Source organism: Nyctereutes procyonoides, unplaced genomic scaffold (genome assembly GCF_905146905.1).
Source record: "Nyctereutes procyonoides isolate TBG_1078 unplaced genomic scaffold, NYPRO_anot_genome, whole genome shotgun sequence".
NCBI lineage: Eukaryota > Metazoa > Chordata > Mammalia > Carnivora > Canidae > Nyctereutes > Nyctereutes procyonoides.
The window spans coordinates 10,861,908-10,873,224 of record NW_026575025.1 but is presented as its reverse complement, the minus strand read 5'-3'; the positions used below and the strand labels follow the sequence as shown (position 1 = coordinate 10,873,224).

General features: G+C 61.5%; 1 protein-coding gene across 2 annotated transcripts; it reads left to right on the top strand.

The window, feature by feature from the left end:
* Positions 1-536: 536 nt before the first annotated feature.
* SIPA1 (signal-induced proliferation-associated 1) lies at positions 537-11,238 on the top strand. Of its 2 annotated transcripts, none has more exons than XM_055314926.1 (16): positions 537-600; positions 2,911-3,671; positions 4,382-4,509; positions 4,596-4,772; positions 5,845-6,019; positions 6,686-6,789; positions 7,045-7,202; positions 7,283-7,904; positions 8,088-8,362; positions 9,498-9,719; positions 9,836-9,947; positions 10,043-10,151; positions 10,243-10,344; positions 10,439-10,493; positions 10,691-10,769; positions 10,860-11,238. In XM_055314926.1, the coding sequence occupies exons 2-16, from the start codon at positions 2,999-3,001 to the stop codon at positions 11,004-11,006; spliced, it is 3,138 nt and encodes a 1,045-aa protein (XP_055170901.1). In that variant the 5' UTR covers positions 537-600; positions 2,911-2,998; the 3' UTR covers positions 11,007-11,238. The 2 variants fall into 2 exon arrangements, with proteins under 2 accessions (XP_055170901.1, XP_055170902.1); XM_055314927.1 differs by having other exon boundaries at positions 579-600; positions 2,916-3,671.
* The last annotated feature ends 79 nt before the right edge of the window (positions 11,239-11,317 follow it).

Here is an 11,317-nt window from a genome sequence, read left to right as displayed (position 1 = left end):
ATGTTCAGTTTCTCACCCCTGAATTTTCAAAGACTTCTACCTCATGACGCTAGTGCCTAAAATTATCAGCCTTGACCTTGGCAAAAGCCTTTCTCTGAATCTCAATTTCTCCAGCTATAAAGCAGAGAAAACACCTGTCTAAGGTGTTTTTAAGAATGAGAGCGTGTGGAGAGCAGGGTCCAGTGCTTAGTTAAGTGCTTATAAATGGTCAACTGTTTTCTGGGCACCTGCTCTGTGCTGGCCGGTGTGGGGTGGAGGGGTCTGAGGGAAGGGACTGCTAAACACTAGGAATCCTGCTGTAGCCCTCCCAGTTGGTCTGGAAGGCAGGTCTACGTTTCTGCGTTTCTCAGCTGACGCAGGAGACCCAACAGCGCGCTGCACTGGGCCTGGCTCGGTTCTCTTGCCCCGAGTGCGCCGGGTCTGCAGTCCCCGCCCTCGGGGCTTCCCGCCGCAGACTGCTCCCAGGCCGGCCCCGCCCCCTCCGCGCCGGCCCCGCCCCCGACAAGCCCCGCCCCCGAGGCGGAGCCGGTGCTGGAGCAGCAGCGGGAGAGGCAGCGGGACCCCAGCGCGGGAGGCGGCCACCAGGCGGGAGCCCCTGAGGTACCGGCGGGAGCGGGGGAGTGGAAGCACCGCGGTCGGGCCGGACAGGGGAAAAGGCTTGGCGTGGGCCCGGGGGGTGTATGTGTGGAAGGGGGTTCCTAGCCGCGTTCGCTGCCTGCACCCTCCTAACCTCTGGGCTCCAGCTCCAGTTCCGAGTCAGCACGTCCACTCCCCTGAGTCCGACCGGCGGCCCCCACTTCTCGGCGTGACCGCCCGGCCCGGTCCGGCCAGTGTGCGGGCGATTGGATGAGGCGGTCCCTGACTCCTCTGGGCGGCGCTGGCGGCTGCCCCTAATGCCGGCCGTGTGTGGGACTACCCCGCTGTCCCGGCGCTCCCCTTGTCGCGAGGCGGCCTCCTCCCCAGCCTTTGCGCGCCGGCCCCTAGTCTCGGGCCTGGCCTGGGAGGAAACATCTGTCGCACCCCCTGGCAGCAGAAATGGGGTCATGACCTCCAGATGTGCTGGGAAGCATCCAGCGCCTCCTCCTGGGGCAGCCAGGCCTTCCGGATCTGTGGGGGCGGGGCCGGCCCTCTCCCCCCAGTGACACAGGCTGAGAGGAATGTCCCGGCCTCAATGGACCCTGTGTGAGGCTGCCGGGTGGGGGGCAGAGCTCAAGAACACCCCCCAAGGCAGGGCCAGAGCCCAGCATTGGGCCGGAACAAGAGGCAGCCCATGGCCTGCGCGCACACACACATAGGCAGAGCTCAGCCCACACAGAGCAGAGGCCCACTCGGCTTCCCTCTCATGTCCCCTCCCACCCCAACACATCACAGCCCAGGCCGAAGAGCTCGGCCCATGGAGCGAGCGCCTGCCTCACCACCACGTCCTTAACACATGGTCAGCTTTACACTCTTGAACCTTCTTGCAGTCTCCCCATGGTGTTGGGAAAGGGCAGAAGGATTAACCCCATTTTAGAGATGAGAGAACAGAGGCTCTGGGTCCGTGGCAAAGACGGGACTCTTTCTTCTAAGAGAAACGGGAGGAGGCACTCCAAGCTTCCTGGAGGCCCACACTTGCTTGGTCCTGGAGCTTTAGATGAGGGGTACACGGAGCCCCTGCCCCCACCCTGTCCTACCCCAGCCACTCACAGTGTCACTGGAGGATGCACGAAGACCTGCCAGCAGTTGTCTGTGTTCTTAGTGGAGCATCCCACATCCCTTCCCTGCCTGCCCACACCTACTGGGGTTCACTTGGGGTGGCTTCCCCTCACTTTCTCACACTACCCTTTGCACCTGCCCCTGGTCGCGACATTTCCGCATCTAGCAGGTCCCTGGGGCCTTGGGTGTCTCAGTCTTACATCCTGTGAGACTTTGAACCTCAGCCCAACCCCCACTCACCCAGCACCCACAAACAGGAGTGGGCAGGGACTGCACTGTTTAGGCCCCAGAGATCGACAGACCCCAGATCCTAGCTGTAACATGGAATTACTTCAGGAAAGAGCATCCCCTTTTCTGGACCTCAGTGTGACCCTTTGTCACATGAGGTTCAGCCTTCCCTGTCAGCATCAGTGAGTCCAGGTAGGCAGAGGTCCCGTGGGTCCCAGTTCCTGCAAAGGGACTCTAGCTTTGTGACCCCTCCCCCTGCCGCCAGGCATGGCCACAGTAGCTTGCAGAGAGTGAGCCTGGGCCTGTCCTTTAGGTCAGGGTGATGGGTCCCATGACTGAGCTGGTGTGACCCCAACACCTTCCTCAGGATAAGGGGCCGGGCTCAGAGCTGGGGCCACTTCCTGTGCTGAAGGAAGTCCTCTTGCCGTTTCTGTTGCCCTGCCAGTGTCCCCTGGGAACCCCTGTGTCCTTGAGGTATTGGAGTCAGAGGGCCAGGGCACCAAGATCCAGCTTCTGGGTGCCCAGCTCCTCAGGGACCCTGGAGGAAGTGGGAGGGGCAAGTCTCTGGGGACAGGACGTCCTCCCTTTGTCAAGCGGGCAGGACCCAGACACCACTGGCCCCAGGGACAGATCATCTGTCCAACTGGGCCAGGACTTGGTGGGGACCCTTATTCTGGTCCCAGGCCAAAGCCAAGGTGTGTGAGTAGGAACCGAGGGAGCCCGGCAGCCCCAGGGCCACCCAGGTTCCCAGATCCCCCAGGGCTAAGGCGAGGACAGCCCAGTCCCCAGCCCTGCCCAGCACTCAGTGGAGGAGGGGGCTGGAAACCTCAGCCTAAGGCAGACAAGGAAGTGGCCAGGAAAGCGGAAGCGGCTTTGATGGTCGCGGAGGGGGCCGGAAGCCACCCTGTGCGTAGTGGAGGACCAGGCTGGTGGCCTGGGTTCCTGTTTTCTCCCCAGGCCCCTCTGAGCAGCCCCCTCCTCCCTCAGGGCAGGAGCTGGCCTGCCACTCGGGCACCGACCACCTGTGCCCGCCAATGCGACCCGGCCCCCGGCGAGCCAGGCCCACGGCACGCCCATGTGGGCTGGCGGTGTGGGGAGCCCGCGGCGGGGCGCCGCCCCTGCGCCCACTGATGACCTCTTCGCCCGCAAGCTACGCCAGCCGGCCCGGCCCCCGCTGACCCCGCACACCTTTGAGCCACGGCCAGCCCGGGGCCCGCTCCTCCGCAGTGGCAGCGATGCTGGCGAGGCCCGGCCCCCCACGCCGGCCAGCCCCCGCGCCCGTGCCCACAGCCACGAGGAGGCCGGCCGCCCAGCCGCTGGCCCTACCCGGCTCTTCACTGACCCGCTGGCCCTGCTGGGGCTGCCAGCCGAGGAGCCAGAGCCCGCCTTCCCGCCAGTGCCTGAGCCCCACTGGTTTGCCCACTATGATGTGCAGAGTCTGCTCTTTGACTGGGCTCCGAGGCCGCGGGGGACGGGGGGCCACGCAGAGTCCGCCTCTGGGACTCTGGCCTCTGCCGAGGACCCATCAGCCAGCTCGGACCTACTGCTTGAAGCACCCGGCTTTGTGAGTGAGCTTGGGGGTGAGGGCGAGCTGGGCCTGGGTGGAGCCATGGCCCCACCTGTGCCGCCTGCGCTGCCCAATGCGGCCGTGTCCGTTCTGGAGGAGCCGCAGAACCGAACTTCAGCCTACAGCCTGGAGCATGCAGACCTGGGTGCTGGCTACTACCGCAAGTACTTCTATGGCAAAGGTAAGGGGAGGGCTTCCTGGCTGGGCAGCCGTCCCTGTCACCTGAGGAGCACACGGTAGAGCTCATGAGTTGTCCTCTCCCTGTTAAGTTCCCGGCCACATGAAGGATCAGGCTCTGCCTCTGAGGCCAAGGCTGTGCTGCGGAGCCTCGCTTTAACCACCTCCCTAAGTAAGGCCTTTGGCCTCCATCTGATTCATCCTCCTATCCCTGAGGGCTGGGGAGAGATTTCCAATCAACGTTTGTGGGAAGTGAAAACTGAGGCTGAATACCTCTGCACATGGGAACCTTGTTCTTGTCAGTGCCCAGAAGGCAGGGTCCAAGACATCCTGCCTCAGAATCTGGGCATGGCGGGCACGGCCTTGCCAAGGGGGCGAGGCATGGGACCAAGCCTCCTAGGGGAGGATCTAGGCCTGGAAGCAGACAGGCATTGGCCCCCTGCGTCTGGGGCAAGGTGTGATGTGTACAGAGCCGCCAAGGCGGCTAGGCATCGGCTGGAGTGTCAGGGAGCCTGCACGAATAGGGATTTGGCAGCAGAGGGAATGAGCCTTAGTCTAGGGTCTAGACTAGGTTGATGGTTTAGTCTCAGGAGTCATCACTAGGTGATGAAATGGGGCGTGGGCAGGGTTTAGCAATGGGTGTGGTCGAGCCCCAGTGGGATTCCCAGGGGCGCAGGACCGGTCATCCACTACCCTGGCTCCCCTCCTCGTCAGAACACCAGAACTTCTTCGGACTGGATGAGGCCCTGGGTCCGGTGGCAGTGAGCCTGCGGCGGGAGGAGAAGGAAGGCAGCGGAGGGGGCACTCTTCACAGCTATCGAATCATTGTGCGGACCACACAGGTGGGCCGGGGTCATGGGATCAGACCGCGGATTGCCTCCTCGGAAACCTGTATGGATTCTGAGGGTCCCTACATTCCCCTCCTCAGCTCCGGACCCTCCGCGGCACCATCTCTGAGGATGTGCTGCCGCCGGGGCCCCCAAGGGGCCTGTCCCCTAGAAAGCTTCTGGAGCACGTGGCTCCGCGGTTGAGCCCGACCTGCCTGCGCCTGGGCTCAGCTTCTCCGAAGGTGCCACGCACGCTACTCACTCTGGATGAGCAAGTAGTGAGTAGCCAGTGTCCCCCCACCCCCACCCTCAGCTTAACGGCTATACCTGGTTGCCATCCAGCTTGTCCAGCTGGGGAGCACTGGGGAGCCATGGAAAATATGAGAGGCAGAGCAGCCTTCTGGTTGTAGTATGGGAGCCAGACTGGAGGAGCAGGGAGGCCAGGCCAAAGGCTGTTGCATTCATCCAGACCAGACCTGGTGGTGATGATGGCAGAAGTGAAGGGGAGGTGACAGTCCAGGGGTAGATAGGTGGGATGGGACGATCCAGTGAGAAGATGAGGTGCCAAGGTGAGGAAAGGACATCTGGGCAGCTGGAGAAGGATGTCTGGAGCTCAGAAGAAAGGTGTGGGCTAGGGGCAGAGACTGGAGTGTGTTCCCATGGAGGCAGCTGTTGCAGTCACTGAGGGTGAAGACTGTGGTAGAGAAGAGGCCCAGGCCTGAGACAACAGGGTCGCTAGGGGCTCAGGCAAAGTAAAGTTCCAGCTCACTATGGTGAGAGTGTGCCAGGATGAAGCCATGCTGTGGGCCCTCAGGGGAAGCTGGGGTTTAGGAGCTGGAGTGGAAGTGGGGCTGCAGGGCTTAGGAGGGATGAAATGAAAGCAGGGGCTGTGCTGTAGACAGGGCTAGAGCCAGAGGGGCCAGAGCACCTAGAGCTGTGCGTGATTGACCCCAGATAAAAAGGCCAAAGGAGCCGGGCGCAGGGTGAGCTGAGATGGTACAGGGTCAAGGCCTCCAGGGGCTGGGCTGGGGGTGCCTGGGATTCCAGGGAGGGAAGGACAGGCTAGCCTTGAGATAAAGAGGGTGACAATGTGAACATTTATTGGGATTCAGGATCCTTTCCACCAATCACCTCCACTGTGATCATGTGAGAACCGACCCCCTCCCAGTCCCTTCCACCTGTGACTTCACTACCTTCCTGAGCACTGGGAGCAGGCCTCTTATGAGTAGAGACCCAGAGGCAGCATAGGGAGGGTGGTGCTCAGGGCCCCGCACAGAGATAGCACAGCCACCCTGGGCATCCCCCAGAAGCTGTGGGTGCAGGGCCTTCTGACTGTGCCCTCCCCTGCAGCTAAGCTTCCAGCGCAAGGTGGGCATCTTGTACTGCCGCGCGGGCCAGGGCTCGGAGGAGGAGATGTACAACAACCAGGAGGCGGGACCGGCCTTCATGCAGTTTCTCACCCTGCTGGGCGACGTGGTGCGGCTCAAAGGCTTTGAGAGCTACAGGGCCCAGCTGGACACCAAAAGTGAGGCCCAGGGGCTGGGGAGTGGGGCAGACCCGTGCCGAGGGGCAGACAGCCTCCGTGAGAACCAACTGCCTTGTCATTTCTCTGTCCCGCAATGTCCAGGGCCTGGGGCTGGGGTTGGAGAGCTCTTTGGGTAGGCTGAGGACGTGGGTCAAAGGCCAAGCAAGCCATAGGCTGGAAGGAGCAACTAGGGTGGTGCCCCTGCTGCCTGAGCTGCAGCCAAGGGGGTTTTGCGGGCACCATGCCTGCCCCTCAAATACATATATTCCACCAGCCCAGCTTCCTGGGGAGCGCCCCTGCCTCCCTGGTTGGAAGGGCCCCAGGGCCCCTTCTGGAGCACCGGTTTTGCCTCCCACTCTCAGCAGCTCCACACATGCTGGTGCCTGGGGCAATATCCATCCTCTCCTGGGACTTCCACCCCCTCATCCCTCATAGCAGGCCATTCCTCATTGGGTCATTCTCTCTTAGCACCCCCATGACCGGAGGCTGGAGGCCGGAGCCTGATGGCGAGGGAAAGGGAGCAGCCAAATCTGAGGCCCTTAGACTTCAGGGCCTGGTGGCGTGAAGGGGTAGCCCATCTGTTGGTTGGGGTCATAGGAGCTCCAGACTGCAGGTAGAGATGGCAAGTTCAAGCAGATCCCCCCTCCTCTCCCTCTGCGGCCACAGCGGATTCCACAGGCACGCACTCCCTCTATACCACATACCAGGACCACGAGATCATGTTCCACGTGTCCACGATGCTGCCTTACACCCCCAATAACCAGCAGCAGGTGTGAGGGGGCAACGATGGGGCTGGGGGAATGCCAAGGGCTTCTGGGGGACCAGGGAGAGGTATTGTGGGGGCGGGGGCATTTGAACCTTGGCCTGAGTTCTCTTGAGCTTTAACAACCCTCCCCAAAGACAAACACCCAGACTTCACCAGGGGCAGGTCGGGGAGCCACTGATACCCAGGCTCTGCCCTGACTGAGGAGGGGCCTGGGGGACAGACAGGTCCAGCTTACATCCCCCACCATTCTAACTCCCAGCTCCTGCGCAAACGCCACATTGGGAATGACATCGTGACGATCGTGTTCCAGGAGCCTGACAGCAAGCCCTTCTGCCCTACCACCATCCGCTCGCACTTCCAGCACGTGTTCCTAGTGGTGCGGGCTCACGCACCCTGCACTCCGCACACCTCCTACAGGTGGGTGCCTAAGTGCTCCTGGTTCTGCTGCTGTCAGGGATCCTCCCAGTTGCCCCTAATTCCCGCCTCCCTCCCCTCAGGGTGGCCGTGAGCCGCACCCAGGACACCCCGGCCTTTGGGCCAGCTCTGCCCCAGGGCGGAGGCCCCTTTGCCGCCAATGCCGACTTCCGTGCCTTCCTGCTGGCCAAGGCGCTCAACGGCGAGCAGGCAGCAGGCCACGCACGCCAGTTCCACGCCATGGCCACGCGCACGCGTCAGCAGTACCTGCAGGACCTGGCCACCAACGAAGTGACCACGACGTCCCTGGACTCGGCTTCGCGCTTTGGCCTGCCCTCCCTAGGCGGGAGGCGGCGGGCACCCCCTCGGGGCCTGGGGACCGAGCTGCAGGCGGCGGGGGCTCTGGTGTGGGGCGTGCGAGCTGCGCCTGGGGCGCGGGGCGCGGCCGGGGCCGGGGCCGGGGCTGAGGCCGGCGGTCTGGACGACGCCGAGGTGCCCTGCCTGCTGGGCATCTCGGCTGAGGCGCTGGTGCTGGTGGCGCCGCGCGACGGCCGCGTCGTCTTCAACTGCGCCTGTCGCGATGTGCTGGCCTGGACCTTCTCCGAGCAGCGGCTCGACCTGTACCACGGCCGCGGGGAGGCGATCACCCTGCGGTTCGACGGGGCCCCCGGCCAAGCCGTAGGCGAGGTGGTCACGCGCCTGCAGGTGAGGCCCGGGAGTCAGCGGACCCCTCGCCCCCGCCCCCTGTCCGCGGTGGGGGAGATAGGGAGGTAGGCAATCCTGGCCCTGGCGCTTGGCCAAGCTGGGGAGGGGGGAGGTGGCCCCTGCGGCCTGGGACCGGGGGGCGGGGGGCTGGCGCGGCCCCGCTCATGCCCCGCCCGGCCCTAGGTGGTGAGCCGTGGCTGCGAGACCCGCGAGCTGGCGCTGCCCCGCGACGGCCAAGGCCGCCTGGGCTTCGAGGTGGACGCCGAGGGCTTTGTCACACACGTGGAGCGCTTCACGTTCGCAGAGACCGCGGGGCTGCGGCCCGGGGCGCGCCTGCTGCGCGTGTGCGGCCAGACGCTGCCCACGCTGGGCCCGGAGGGGGCTACGCGGCTGCTGCGCTCGGCGCCCAAGGTCTGCGTCACCGTCCTGCCCCCCGACGAGAGCGGCCGGCCCCGCAGGTCAGGGCGGGGACGCGGGGAGGTGGGAGGACCAGGCAGCTGGCCACCCGGAGCCTGTGCCTCCCGCGTGGCCATGAGCCTTCTCCCGAGAATACAGAATACCATGAGGAAGGCTCGCCTCCCCGGGAGAATCCCACGTCTCTTAATCTGAGTCACATACGTGGAGTGAAGCCAATTAAGCAGGCTGTCTTCACTGCTCATTATTTAACAGCAGCCCTAACTTTTTTTTTAAGTTTAAAAAAATTATTTAGAGAGAGTGAGAGAGCGGGAGCAGGGGGAAGGGCAGAGGCAAAGGAGAGAGCCTCAAGCTGACTTCAGGCTCAGCTGAGTGCAGAGGCCATGCCAGCTGGATCTCGACCCAGAGATCACGCCTGGAGTCAAAATCAAGACTCAGATGCTCAACAGACTCGCCCCTACAACCCCATCTTTTTTTTTTTTTTTTTTTTAAGGATTATCCACAGAACATACATGATTAATTACTTGCTGCCTTAAGCCAGTATATGTGAACTTTCTCTGTAAAGGGCCAGATAGTAAATATTTAGGTTTTCTGGGCTATCTGGTCTGTGCTACAGCTACAAAGCTCTGCTGTAGCACAAAAGCATCCCTAGATGATTGGTAAATGCAGGGGTTGTCTTTATTCCACTAAAACTATTCGTGGACACTGAAATTTGAATTTTATTGATTTTCACATGTCATGAAATATCCTTTTTATTTCTTTCAACTATTTAACAATGTACAAACCACTCTTGGCTCACAGGAGTACAAAAATAGGCATAGCTGCTAAAACAGAAAAAGGCACAGGCTGGATTTGGTTCCCAGGCAGGTTTTAGATCTCTATACTAAGTGATTTACCTGTGTTATTATTTAAAGCTTCACAGCAAGCTATAAATCAGTACTGTTATCCCCATTTCACAGATGGAGAAATCAATGTTTGGAGTGAGTTGCCCAGGATACACAGGGGCAGCACTGGGTCTGGAAAAATAGCTAGTAGTCAGGCAAACATTTTCCATTGTTACGGAGTTTGGAGAGTTCTCCTCCTGGAAGTGAGCCTCCGGCGCATTTGGGAGTGGGTTTGGAGATGCAGGACACTGGCGACTGAGGGTTCCTGCCTGACACTGCCCATTCCTCCCCGCAGGAGCTTTTCGGAGCTGTACACACTATCTCTGCAGGAGCCCAGCCGGCGGGGGGCCCCAGAGCCGGTGCAGGATGAGGCCCTGGGGGTGGTGACCCTGCTGCCCAACACAAAGCAGCTGCTGGAAGTGTGCCTGCATGATGGTGGCATTCCCACAGGGCCTGGGGATCTGGCTGAAGAGAGGACTGAGTTCCTGCACAGCCAGAACTCACCATCACCCCACAGGTGCCGTCTTTTGTCTTCCCTCTTCTCCAGCCCGGTGAGGCTGGACAGGCACGGTCTGTAAAGGCCAGAGCCATGGGATGCGGCTTCTCTTGCTGAGCTATCTCTGCTCTCCCCAGCTCCCTGTCAGACGAGGCCCCAGTCCTGCCAAACACCACCCCAGACCTCCTCCTGGCCGCCACAGCCAAGCCGGCAGTACCCAGTATTGGCAGAGAGACATCCCCCACCCAGGTAAGCAGAAACAGAACTCTGGAGCCCAAAGAACAGGGGTGGGCACAGTGGTGATGGCGGACATCACTGCATCCATACTCATTAATACCCTCCAGGATGGGCCAGACAGCTCCAGTGGTTGTGAGGAGAGTGGACACCCGGCCCCCGAGCTGAGGGCCTCCTTCCTTCCACGAACCTTGTCTCTGCAGAACTCTATCAGCAAAAGTGAGTCTCAAGCAAGGTGGGGAATGGGGGTGGGGGCTCAGAGGAGCTGGCTTGGGCTTCCCTGGCTGAGCCCACCTCCTTGTGCCCATAGTCATGTCCGAGGCAGGCAGTGAGACCCTGGAAGACGAGTGGCAGTCCATCTCGGAGATCGCCTCCTCTTGCAACACCATCCTGGAGTCACTGTCTCGGGATGGTAAGGCACGAGGGCACTGGGGGTCAGAGCCAGGATAGGGTAGGGCTCTTTCTCCTTTTACCTACCTGCTCTAATGATCGCTGTCTCCCCACAGGACAGCCCATCCCAGAGAGTGGAGATGTGAAGGAAACTCCGAAGTCTGATGCTGAGTAAGCCTCCCTGTGGTGATCTAGCCCCTTCACTGTGCCCATGTGACCATACATGAGTTAAGCACTGTCCCAGGCAGGGCTCTGCTTTCCCCCATATATAAGTCTGAAAACGCACCCATCTCATTTAAGTGGGCCTGGGAGCCAGCCAGAGGTACTGCTGCCTACCTGGTCCCATGACCTGACCCTTATGTCCTCAGGCCAGAATCTGGGAGCCTGTCCGAGAAGGTCTCTCACCTGGAGTCCATGCTCTGGAAGCTGCAGGAAGACCTGGAGAAGGTGACAGGGTGGGCTGGGGGTCGGCAGGGAATTACAGGGCTGCCCTGGGAAAGGAGCCAGCGCTCTGATACATGCCTTCCACCACCCCAGGAGAAGGCAGACAGGGCAGCCCTGGAGGAGGAAGTGCGGAGCCTGCGGCACAACAACCAGAGACTGCAGGCTGAGTCGGAGAGCGCAGCCACCCGCTTGCTCCTGGCCTCCAAGCAGCTGGGCTCACCCACCACCAACCCGGTCTGAGCTGTCTGGTCCAGCTGCAGCCTGGCCACGGACCTGCTTGAAACTGCTCAGGTCATCAGGATACCTGGGCCCCCTGGGGCCCTGGGCCCTCCTCAGGAACTCTCTCTTAGCACTGCCCCCCAACTCCCCCGCTGGATACTTGGTGGTGAAGTTGCCCTTTCCCCATCCTTTGTGTGTAAATATTCTGTGGAGAAAAGGGGACTTCAGGGAGTAAAGAAGCCACTACTCTGTGTCTGTGCGGGTGTTAATGACATGACTAGGGGGAGAGGTTTTGCCCCCAGAGGCTCCAGCCAAGTCCCCAGGACCACTCA